At 37.9% G+C, this 13368-nt stretch overlaps 1 protein-coding gene across 2 annotated transcripts in view; it reads right to left on the bottom strand.

The window, feature by feature from the left end:
* SDHAF3 (succinate dehydrogenase complex assembly factor 3) overlaps positions 1-12913 on the bottom strand; it is a 29392-nt gene extending 16479 nt beyond the window's left edge. The window contains exon 1 of one of the 2 annotated variants that reach the window (XM_053949719.1): positions 12652-12913. In XM_053949719.1, the coding sequence (XP_053805694.1) occupies positions 12652-12894 (243 nt within the window). In that variant the 5' untranslated portion in view covers positions 12895-12913. The remainder of the gene's footprint in view (positions 1-12651) is intronic. The other variant, XM_053949725.1, reaches the window with a different exon arrangement.
* Positions 12914-13368: the final 455 nt, after the last annotated feature.

Here is a 13368-nt window from a genome sequence, read left to right as displayed (position 1 = left end):
ATTTGCAAGGAAGAGCTGATGAAACCCAAACTACAGAACACAAAATAGAAGTTAAGGGAGAACTTTGCCAGGAAACATGTGAGAGTGCAATAAAACTGCCACTGATGGCTTTTTTCACAGTTTCTTCTCCAGGGCTCAAATGGCATCCCTGGATCTTCAGAGGTTTCCCACCAGCCACAAGAAAGTAGTCTGCATTATTTTTCAAGTTGAGGAGGCATTTTATATATATATATATATATATATGTATATATGTATGTATGTATGTATGTATGTATAACGTATCTTCTCTCACCAGGAATATAAATCAAAACCTTTTGGAATGAAACAACACACACAAGTGATTCTGTGTGAAAAGTCAAAAATTTGTCAGTTATATCAGGAGTATTTTCATTATGGGCAGACAGATGGAAGGGGTCAAGGCTAGAAAGGTGATACCCATCACCTCAATCCAGGGTCTGGTTGTCCAACCATATTTACCAATTATCAAAGTAGCCTTCTACTGCAGATGTCTACAGAGGCCAAGACTGGCCTTGCCCATATCCAAAACTGCTAGCCAGCTGCTAAAAACACCAGCTGTTGAAGTTTAGAGATAGCAGTATGTCATTATTCATGTCCCAGGACACATAATCACAGGACAATGTCTTTCAAAATCTAGAAATGACAAACCGAATATTCTTACCAGGATCTCATTTTCTATTTTCACTGCACAGCTTCTTAGTTCCTTCTTACACTTAAAACTGGGCCATCTGTTTTTCCATATGCTTAAAGGTTTTACAAGGACTTGGCCTAATGCAAGCCATGGAGACTTCAGCTTCCAAGTCTTTCTCATTACATCTTTTCAGTAATTCCAACACAGACACCTTTACACTTTCTGTAATGAAGCTCCCTGAGTCCTAAAGGATTTCTGGGTCATCCTCTGTTCAACTAAAATACTTTGAAGAACAAAGGCATCTTACCCCACATACTACCATTTTTGCAGCCTTGGGGTTTAATGCATCAACAGGAAATAAACCCTTAAACAGCTCCATTGTAAAATATAAATATTTAATTGTTTATAGCATATTTATAGCAATATAAATATTTAATTGTTTTATATCTTAAAACAAGGGTCTACCACAATTATTTTTTTCTATTTGGTGAAGTCTGGGAAACACTCTGTTGCTGAGGAGTGGCATCTGCTGGCAGACAAGGACTCTAGAAAAATCAGATTCACCAGTAAAACAAATAATAAAATTTTTTAAAAGACAAATCAGAGTTGACATTATTCACAAAACAACTCTCACTTCCTTCTGGATTGATAGGATGATGGTATTTTTCTCAGAAGTGTAACACCTTTCAGTTACACTGATGGTACTGAACTGCCCATGAACCACAACAACATTGCTAGTGCTACCAATGAGATTTCTTTTCACCTCTCAATCAGCAGCTGAACTGAAGAACAAAAGACATGTTTGCTATTTAATTAAAACCCTTTACATCATGGATCTCTTAAATAAATTCTTAAACTGATTCACTGTAATGGATATTAAATAGCTCACCAGGGTACTTCACTGTGAACAATAAACTGAATTTAAAAGTTCAAATATCATGATTTGCAGAACACCTTAAAATTAATTCTAAGCATAAAATCAAGTTTAAACTACTGCAAATAAAGTACATAGACAGAAAAATTAATTGAACATGAACCAAAATATCTTTAATTTTGGGGCAGCTTACTTGTACCACAGCCAAAAGCTGACCTACACCTTCCATAAGGTTTTACTATTGGAACTGTGGCAACCCATAACTTTTTGGCTTAAAATCTCATAGTGGACGACTGACACATGCCATATTCATTTTGAAAGGGGCAGAAAAAAGATAAAGAGATCCAGTTTAAATGTTTCACTGGCATCCAGGAATAAAAGCAGGAATAAATAGTATTTTATACTATATTTTCATTTTTAAAGAAAACTTCCTACTCTAAACAGTACTATGCAATACCAACATACTTTGTAACAGCATCTAAAATGTGACATTAGTAACAATAAAACTTTTTATTTGGTGAAAAAAACATTTGCCTTTGGGCTATTACTGTACACTTCCAAAAATACAATCGCTTTAAAACTCAATAGATCCATTATGAAAAAAATAAAATAAATTTTAAAAGAGTTTCGTATCTACATACTGAGGCTCTATCTGCTCTGGGCATACTCTCCTGGGGACTATCACGGCTGATCTGAATTTTATAATCAAAGAATATGCCAAGTTGGAAGGGACCCACAAGGACAAGTCCAACTGCTGGCCCTGCCCAGCACCATCCACAAGAGTCACACCCTGTGCCTAAGAGTGTTGTTTACCAATGCAAATCCAAACCAGAAAGCACATTATGACAATATTATGACTAAACCAGGTGGAAAGCCCAGTAAAGTTTTCCAATTGAAAAGCCTTCTCAAAATTTGCAGCTGTAAGTTAACAATTCTCAATATATATTTCAATAAATAAATTAACAATAATTGAATCTGTAGGAATTCTAATTTGTATTAGGAAATTCAGCAGCCTCTTTTTTCTAGCATAGGAAAAAGCCTTCTCTAGCTAAGTATTTGCTGCCATCATGTGTATATTTTAAAAACTGCAAGCTTATGAACAACACTTTGTCTTCATCAGGTCAAAAACCAGCCATGAGACTACACATAAGGGCATTACAGACTTCAGTCAGAAGGTGATGATGTCTCAAGGATTGCAAATGTAATATGAACCTCAATACAGACTGCCTATTATAATCCAGATTCTACTACAAAGACCACATGCTTTCACTATGCAATCATAAGAAGCAAGAAACTGATTATAAATAAATGGTATTTGATGACCCACAAAAAAAAAATAAACCAGTTTCTCTGGCTTATTCCATGCAAATATCAATACTTCCAAAACCACCCAACACCTTCAGCCATGACATCTCCAAAGAAGCAATGGTGCTGGGGACTTAAACCCTTCCACCACATTTCTTCCAGTTCAGGAAGAAAAAAAAAAAATTAAAAAAAAATTTCAGTGACCTAATGTTTGTTTCCTCTAAATTACTGAATAGAATAGTTCAGCAAGAAGGAAAAAATACTATAAAGTTGCGTAAAACTAGTTTATCAAGTTTACACCATTCAGTAATTCCCACAGAGAAATGGAAGATGCATCTACTTTGTGTCCCTTGTTAGCTACTCTTGAAACATGAGTACAAGATCAATTTAGAAGGTATTTTACAGATTTACCTAGTTACTGCAGTGAGGAATAAAGTGCATCATGCTCTCTTTCATCTTAGACTGCTCTGTCTCTCACTAATATCCCTGAAACAATTAAAAACAGGCATTAACAGGCATCAACCCCCTCACCTATCAATAAGCCTAAAATCCAATATTCAGTAACTATACTTCTAGTAGGACTTCTAACTTGTTCATGAGAAATACCTCATTACTACACATTACTTCAGGAAATGACCTTTAAAAGCTAGAAGTTGAAGCATTTTAACAGATACTATGGTTAAATATATTTCTTAAATTATATCCTTCAAAAATACAGTTTGAAATTAGCAGCTTTGAGGCACAGAAACAAAATATATTTCAGAAATATATTTTCTGCTCAATTGATTCCCAGGAGTGAGCTGCACAAAAAGCAGAATATCGCTAAGAAGATAGATGGTTGTAAGTACAGTCAGCTTCAACCTCAAAACAGCCAAAGCTCTCAGTATTACAAAAGACACCTAAAGCAACATGAATGGTGATAAAGATGCCACTAAATAGAAGATTATGAGGTAAAAATCTGAGGTTCAACTTCTTGCAAAAACAATATTCAATTAAATTACTTTAATATCAGTGAACTGTGTAAAAAAACCCTTTCATTCTTCAATGGATACACATCAGTATGTCCTAAGTATAGCACTATATATAAAAAATCTGGGGCTTTAAAATACTTCAGTAAGAATAACTCTATTTGTGCAACCTCACATTATGCTGAAAGAAGAAAAAAAAAAAAAAACAGTTTCTAAACAATTATTCTGATGTGCTCCAGATGCCATTTTAACTTGCAGAAAACATGAATTTTCTGTCTACACAGGACAGAAAGGCACATCTATACAGTATATGCAATTACAGCACTCATAATATTATTGCAGTAATTACAAAATATGGTACTTGACAGCACTTGTAGAAAGTTGGCAGTGTTTACAGTGTTCATAGTGGAAATGCACTGACAAGGTGGTAAAAAAACCTACCATGCTTACAAAACACTACATGCTGACAATATTCACACAAGTACCAAACAAATGCTAGAAGGAAGGTGTCAATAAAATACAAACAAGCAGAAATCCTCATAACTTAGCAACTGAAATTCATACTCTGTTTGTTTGTTTGACCCATGTAGTGTTTAAGACACTACATTGTCTAAAAATGCAACAAAGTTCAGACCTCGATACCTTGTGTTGCAGAGCAGAATGAGTTAAAGGACATTAACAATATTCTTGAGTTGCTGAAGATTGTACAGTAAGAGCTGTGAGAAAAAGCTGCGAGAAAGAACAGCAGAAACTGAGAAAGATACATAAAGAAGGACCAGCAGAAACTGTGTCCCCCTCCCAAAGAACAGAACAGCCTGCTGTGATAAGTAGTTTGCAAAAGAAAAAATATACATTATGACCTGCTACATACTAAATCGCACGTAGACTGAAAAATTGAAAATTTTTATGCAGAAGCTAAAACAATATAAATATCTGTGCCTTCTGTCAATAAACGTCCCTGCAGCATCACACTGCTTGGCCTGTCTTTCAATCACTGCTAACCTTCATCTGAAAACCTAATCTGGTAGGTTTTCTAAATTCTACTGCAAAATTTTTTAAATACAAAAAATAGGGCTATAACACTGAGGCAAAAGAATCAGAATACCCATCTGTTCCTGTTTCCTTCTTTTTCTGTTTTGTTTACATATAAGAGAAAACAAGACATCTAACAACACCCATACCTGCACACATACAACTTGAAGAAAACTTTTTTAGGACACACATTTGCTTTCAGTAACCTGTGTCAAGTTAAACTTTTTGAAATGGCTGTCATGGAATAATGAAAAAGAGGAATCAGCCTAATTCACAGCAAGTAAGATAAATGGACATTTAAAGGGTATTTGGATATCTGAATGCACAAAATAACAGACTGCTGGTCACTGCAGCTCTGGCTTAAAAAAAATCTGGAGGTCCTGAGAATTATGTGCTATTACATATCTAATTTATACATAATAAAGGCTTTTGATTCCCTAAGTTTTGCACATATACACAAGTACAATAGTATGTTAGGAACGTGGCTATGCACATGCTGTCTCATATGGCTTGGACAGAATTTTATACCACCACTAGATGGAAACCTGAATTACCTTTTAAATAGAGAATTCTGTAAATGCTCCATTACTGGTTCTACTTCTACTTTGCCTGCTGTTTTCTTATTTAGAGACCTATTCTCACACTGGCTGTCACTAACCTGTACTCATTAGGAAGGTGCAGATCTCTGCTCATGGAGCAGACATTCACAAAACTTCTACAGTATCTTCAACCCTGAGAAATATGCCCGGCCAGTGCTATTCAATGTAAGGAATAAACCGTTAACACTCATTAGAGATGCATCCCACTTCTACAGCAATTGAAACTTCTTAATCTAAGTTGTAACTAATAAAATTGCTGTACTCTGCCAAGAAATTTCAGTTCAGGGATTCAATTCATGACACATTTTAAATATCCAAGGCATGCTGCGAAACTATCTGAAATTTATAAGCCTATTTGCACATCATGTATTTTTACTTGCAATGTACCTGAGGTGACTGGCACAAGCAAGTGACTGACACTACTGTTGGATATCACCCCTATGACTTCGATATGATTTCCTGCTGTGTCAAAACAGTTGTAAATAAAAAACTTCAACTAGCAGATAAGCAGTTATCAAAACAGCCTTCTGACTAGCTACATGCAATCATAGATACGATAGCATACTGATAATTGGTACAGAAACATGACAGAAGCATTGAGATTACTGATGGTACTATTTAAATACAGTAAAGGTCTAAAACCAGTATGTACACAGGGAAAAAAAAAAAAAAAAAAAAAAAAAAAAAAAAAAAAAAAAAAAAAAAAAAACTAACCAACCCAGCAAGAAATCACTGGCCTCCACAGTGGCCAGGTGAACCTGAAAGAGAATGATACTGCTTTCCAGATGAGAAGTAACAAATTCCCCTTCCTGCAATGGGTGTCCATCATGCACAAGGCAGTGGGTATCCACCAGGCTAGCCCAAGTCTCACCACTTCAGAAAGCTTCCAGACTGCCTGGATTCTCTATGGAAGAGAAGCAGACACCAGCTCCTGCTTCTAAACTCAAATCTAAAAGAGTACTGAAAGGATGGAAGTGATGGCATAATATGGAAGAGTTTCATTTGCATGAAACTTCACAAAAGGGATTCACAACAAAGGTCAACCTTTGCAATTGCACATAAATACTAATTCAGGACACTCACCAAATCATGGGTGCACCCAGGCAAAATTTCATCATAGGTAGATTTCAAATCCTACAACCAAGCAGGCTACCAGGAACACCAGGTCAAAGCAGCAGCGTGATTTCCTGCGGCCATTCATGCCCAAATCCCACATGCTCTTCAGTTTATCAGCCACAACTCCCTGGTTCTCAGAAATGTGCAAAACTTTTTTTACCTTTTTTACCTTCTGAGAAATATAAAAGAAAATAGATGAAATTGACTCCAATTTAGTTCTTACAAATTAATAACTAGTGAAGACCCTAAGTGGGGGATAAAAACATAGGACTCACTAGGAATTTACTCTTTATAAGAAGGTTTTCATCCAGATAGCCATAAAAAATCACTAAAAGCAAATTCCAATGTATCCAGTAATGTTAAAATGAAATACTACTCTGAAATCCTATTTCACAACTTTAATAAAAGTAATAAAATGGAAAAAAACCTAAAAACATATTTTACTTTCAAAAAAAATTATTTCTTTGTCAGGTAAAGAAAACATCTCTTATATAATGTATTTCACTGAAACTGAGAGTAGAATTCAGAATGCCAGCAGCTGTTTTATACTTATACTACCTACATTATTTGCTGAAAGACAGCACAAAGGGCAACTCACACATCCCATACCCATTTCAGTCTGACTCCAGTACTGGCCACAATTTCCTCTTCCACAATCTTTGACTATTGGCTCTTCAAATTCTCCATTCAACATTTCAACATATTGAGTGCTAGTAGCTTAAAAATAAATCAAGAAGGGGAGGGAAGACTATACTCGCCCAGAAAATTAAGAAGCAAAAAGTTCTGTAAGTGTATCCGCTCATGAGCAGAAAAAGACATATCAGAACTACTATATTCTCTGAGATATGACAGCATCCCACAATCATCCCAGCAAAGTAAATACTGCAAGTGACACAGGCAACTGAAAATAAATATGATGAATGGCAATTACTTGTATTGCATCAAATACACTGATTCAAAAACTTAGTCATTCCTGAGAGGCTACGTGACTTCATTTGAAAGCTTGTAAAAAGATTTTCAGGGTCAAGAGTGGCCACAGAATTTCAAAGGCAATTTATTCAATATATTAAATTGAGAAAATGTTGTGTAATTCTGCAGAATGATTCTGCTTGTCTTAGAGACTGTCCAGGCTCTCTCATCTACAGGGTCAAGCTTTTTAAAAAAGCCAAGTACAAAATGGTCATTTTCAAAATTAATGCTTAAATGCGAAACAAATTGTTACTGAAATTATTTAGCTGAATATTGCACCTATTGCAATCTGAAATGAAGTAATCAATACTATCTTAATATTACTTATCTTATGTAAGCTTTCTCATCAGCTACCATGATTTAGAAGACTGTTGAACTAATTGACTTATCATACCTGTCAACATTAATTCAATACCATTCCAAGGTAATAATCAGTATCAATCTAATTATATCAGCAGTCTCCTGTAAATGAGTACCAATTATTTTAATTAAAATATTAAATATTTAGAAAATAGATAGGAACATATATTAATAATTTATATGCTTAATTTGAATCTACCTGAACAAGCATAATTCCTGAACAACAAAGCTTACTTTCTTTGTATCCTCCCCCTTTAATATTTTCCAGCAGGTTTCCAGACACAAACTAGCAATCTAATGCCAATGATAGGAAAACCACAATATTTTTCTTCTTCTACTTTTACATAAGCACATATGGACTTGGTCCTACTATTGGTTGTACCCACTTAAAAACTCTTCCAAGAATATTCAATGGATAGTTTCCCTATTTAATAAATGCAAATAGGTCAGCTTAGGTTTCCTACAAAACCTCATTAGTCATATACATGGTTGGCTCTAACATTAAATCCCTCAATTCCTGTGCATTCTAAACAAGATGAGGTCCCTTCTCATCTCCTTTACAGGAAAACAGCACAAACCACTGACATACTACAGCAATACAATTTCAGAGCATTTTACCTCTTTTTCCCCCCCTTTATTTTTAAAGCTGATCTTAGAAATCTCCCTACAGGTTTTCCACCATGTTTCACAAGAAATAAAGGAAATTTGTTCCATTTGTGAGACACAACACAGACTGCAAAAGACCTTTAAGGTCATGGAGTCCAACCCTTGATTAAACACAACTTTTCAACTAAAATATGGCACTAAGTGCCACGTCCAGTCATCTCCTGAACACTTCCAGGGATAGTGACTCCACCATCTCCCTGGGCAGTCTGTTCTTAACAACCATTCTTGTGAAGAAATTCCTTCTGATGTCTAACCTGATCTTCCCCATGGCACAACCTGTAACTATATTCTCTCACCATGTCACTAGCTGCCTGGGACAAAAGACTGACTCCCACCTGGCTACAACCTCAAATTAATATGCCCAGCTCCCTTGAATCAACATAATTTAAATAGCAAGGAGGGCAGGGGCATCATTTGAGGCAACCACAATGTGATTGAAATGCCAGGCCTGCTTTCTAAACATTTAGCTACAATGAATCAAATTGGAGGACAAGAAAACACACCACAGGCTATGAACTAGTATATCCAGGCACACCCAGAAAGTCTGACTACCCAAAGAGAGCCTGAAGAGTTTTAGCAACAGTCAAGTAGTTTCATGTTAAAATAAGACATCCTTGGAAATTTTCATTCAAAAAGCATTTCAGATGACTTATTAAGATTACACTTCATATTGAAATCTTCATTCAAAGTCAAGAAACATCACTGCAATTATCATATCTATAATCTTTACCCTCTGATGAATATACATCAAGATATATTACTTTAACATAAAATTAAGAATACTAATTTTCTGTAACATGAGACATCATGCCAATCTGTACCCGATGCCCTGCCCTGCATGCAACAGAAGGTATGAGGAAAGAACATTTCCAGATGGAAGCTGAATATTGACAACACCAAAGTGCATTCAGCAAAGTATATGCTTAGCCTAATGAACAAGCAAATTGGGAAGAAAAAAGCTGGAAACGCAACATGCCAAGATCGGAGCTGTAAGTATGCATTTTTCCAAAAAAAAAGAAACTTAACAGGAGATTTAAACAACCAGTTTGTATTAATGTTATAGTGACTCGTTTCAGTGGATTTTTTTTTTGTTTGGATTGTTTTTTGTTTCATTTAATAGAATTAGAGGCAAGAAGTAGTTATGGTCCATGAACATGAAGCAGCAGCATTATCTCAGCTTCACTCATGGCCAACTGGGTGACTCTTAGGCAAGAATCTAAGCACTTCACAGCTATGCTGGTGTGTCCTGCAAGAACTCTCCTGGAGCTCCCAGCCTATTTCAAAAGGGTGTTCTGCTGCCCACAAAGGGTGCAAAGAATAAAACACAAGAGAAATAAGTGGTTCACAGTACAACTGCTCACCACCTGCTGACTGATGCCCTGCCCACACCTGAGAAGCGATCAGTCTCTCATGGCCAACTTCCCCCAGTTTATGTATTGAACATACTACAGGTTGTATGGTATGGAATATCTGTTTGGCCAGTTTGGGTCAGCTGTCCTGGCCATCCTCACTCCCAGCTTCTTGTGCATCTCCTCACTGGTAGAGAATGGGCATCTGAAAAACACTTGATTTAGAGTAAGCACACTTAAGAACAGCTACAACAGTGCACTACTGTTGGGGAAGATGAAACAGGAAAGCCTTATAAATATGATTGATTGCCTGGCAAAAGATTTTGAGAATATAGAAACTATAAGCGAGATTGAAATGAAAGCAAGCTTTGAGATACCAAGCCTTGGTTACTGAACAACTGGAAAACAATGGTATGGCTGGTTGAAGGTAATCCCCTTTCGATGAAACAATACCCTCTGCTTGCAGAGAGGTCCAAGGGTCAAAGCAGACCCTACTAGCTTGGCAGATGGGGTCCAAAGAGTAGTTTTTAGGGTTTAAAATGTAACACAGTATGGTAATGTCATGATTCTTATAGGCTGTATGTAAATGCTATAGGATTTGTATCTTGTACTAGATTGGTTAGTGAAAATTAGAATATTCAGCACAGAAGAAGATTTATTGTATTGTAACGGGAACTTCACTCTCTTACTCTTACTCTTGCCCTCTCTTGCTCTTGCCTCTCTCTCTCTTGCTCTTTCGAGCCTGCTCCGAGCTGTGGCTAGCAGCTCTAAGCAGGGCCCCTGCACCCACGCCCTTTGTAATAAACTGCATGTTCCAAGACCTGACTTCAAAGATCTCTCATCTCCATCCATCCCGACCGTCCTACCAACCAATCCTCCAACACACTACCAACATTATTCTCATACTAAATCCAAAACTCAGCACTAAACAAGCTACTACAAAGAAAATTAACTCTATCTTAGCCAAAGCCAGGACAGAGGACTGACTCCAACATGAATTAATTAGCATGTAATTAGAGCCCAGAGTTACCTAATCCCAGTTTGTCCAAAGTCCACTTTTCTCAATTACCTCATTCAAGTCTTCATGGGGCTGGGAACCACAGCATAACATAACATGAAAAGCAAGTCTCACAGAGCAAAAATGTGAAAGTCTGATTTAAATTTCACACTTGAAATAAATTATTATTTGGGTGAGAAAAAGACCCCAGAACAAAACAAAACTTAAAGATGAGAAGAGACATGTTAACTACATGCTAATATCTCCCAGCTTCTTGTTAGAAGACAGACATATTTGCAAAGTTCTTTATATTCATACACTCAAAACAGTTATTAAATTAGTTTCTTTTCCTTGAACATATCATAGCTAATAGCACTAAATGTCAGGTTTCAAAATTCAACTTGTTACTTGTAGTCTAATTTTTGTCACCATTTTCCCTATAATCTACCTTTAAAACATTTCAGAACTGAGAAACATTTTCACTATTTGTATACTTCACTTTAAAAATGGCTAAAGATATTTCAATGTAAACATTTCCTTCCTTTTCTAAAACTATTTTAAGGAAGATTTTAGCACTGAAAATAGTAACCTGTAACTTGTCTCTTTAGCTCATGTTAAAATTGAAAGCAGTGATGCAGAAACATTTCAGCAGTATTAAGTAAACGGCAATTGAAAATTACAATAGCATCAGGCATTTGAGAGGTTGATACAAATTTTTCTGATTTGAGGATCTAACAGTTGGCAAGAGGCAATTAAAATACACTTATCCCTTTCCTATGTAGAGAATACCAGGCAGTCTTCTCCCTGCTTATTCCTGATGCCCCAGCCTGTTACTTTAATCCTCAAGATTTCAGCTACTGCAGGCAGAAGGGATGGGGCAGTTCTCCCGGTAAACTGGGAGGAAATGGATGCTACCTTTGCTAACCACCTTCCACTGCAAAGTACAACAGAATTTCCTTCCATAGAAAGGAAAACAGTTTTGAGATTCAAAAGTACTACCCAGCCAGTAGTTCAAGGAGCATGAAAATTAATGGGAAGCTTGTCTATACATCTGTCTCTTGCAGCTGTGTTCATACTTTAACTGAAGCTCCTCCTCTGTCTATACATCTGCCTGCCATGTGGACTTCTTGGGGACCTATTAATATGTTGATATCTACCGGGATCCAGGCATGTGGGGAAAGCACCTTATGGGTCTCCTTCTTCTGCTGCTTGTGAAACTTGTTACAACCTCATCACTTGGGAGCGATCTGCTTTTCTCTCCTTGGTTCAGGGGAAGGAGTGTTAAGCAGAGAAGTAATGTTCACGGAAGACTTGTTTCCTTAGGAAACACTGAAAAAACGTTACTCAGAAATGAAATGCAAGTTCACAGGGAAGCTATTTACACTTATATTTAGCTAATTATAATTATACTATTAGTTATGTATGTAGTCATAAATATTTAGATCGACTTATATAATGCATTATTATAGATCTTACAGATAATTGTGCGTATACTTTTATTTATATATTTATACATAGCTAATTATATGACGGATGCCACTCTGTTACATATACCTGTCTATGCATTAGTATGATCACACACATTCGAAGCAAGGCACCGAGAACCATAAAAAGATAACCTGCCTAAAGACATGGAGTTACAAGGCATTCTGCAGCTCTGTAAGGAGGTCGCCCTTCACGGGATCATGCCCGAGAAGAGAGAATCAGCTGGGCTGGAAAAGACCTCTGAGATCACCGAGTCCAACATCTGAACAGCTGCGACCTGACCTTGCCGGGGCCTTCCCTGCGCCCCGCCGAGCCCCGCCGCTCCCGGCCGCGTCCCTGCCCCGCGGGGCGGCGGGCACTTGCCTCCCATTCCCGCAGGAAGCGCTGGGCCTCGGCGGGCCCGGCCGCCTTGTGCCTCCGGAACTCCTCCTTGACGTAGCGGTCGCCCAGGTCGCGCAGGGCGGGTGGCAGAGCGCGGTGCAGCTGCAGGATGCGGCGGTACAGGCGCCGCGCTCCGCCCGCCATGGCGGCGCCCTGGGGCGGCCCGAGGGGCCGGGCCGGGCCGGGCCGCGCCTCCCCCGCGGCCGAACCAGCGCTCAGCGCTCCGTGTGGGGCGGCGCTGCCCGCAGACCTGGGGCCTGCGCCTGGCGGGTGGCGCCTACGATACCAAGCAATGGGGTTACAAGTAGTACTGGTAAGAGTGCGTGGAGGATGTTGTTTAACATCATGGGTGCTGGTGGCAGAGATCACGATATATAGATAAAGAAAACAGTTCATTTTTGGCTCCAGGTTCACCACGAGATGAATGAAATGTGCACTTTATACCAGAGTGGAATGTGGCACAAATTAATTAGGCCACTAAGCCCAAGCATCATACGCTTAAATTTGATTTACTTGCATTTTCCCTATGAGACAAGAGGAGTCATAGCAGAAGCCTTACCGTCCCCGTGGGACTTTGTGCCACCGCATTGTCACTACCGAGCTCCTGATTTCTTCCAC

The sequence above is a fragment of the Vidua chalybeata genome, chromosome 1 (assembly GCF_026979565.1).
Source record: "Vidua chalybeata isolate OUT-0048 chromosome 1, bVidCha1 merged haplotype, whole genome shotgun sequence".
In the NCBI taxonomy this organism is placed as follows: Eukaryota; Metazoa; Chordata; class Aves; order Passeriformes; family Viduidae; genus Vidua; species Vidua chalybeata.
This window is presented reverse-complemented; position numbering and strand designations above follow the sequence as displayed.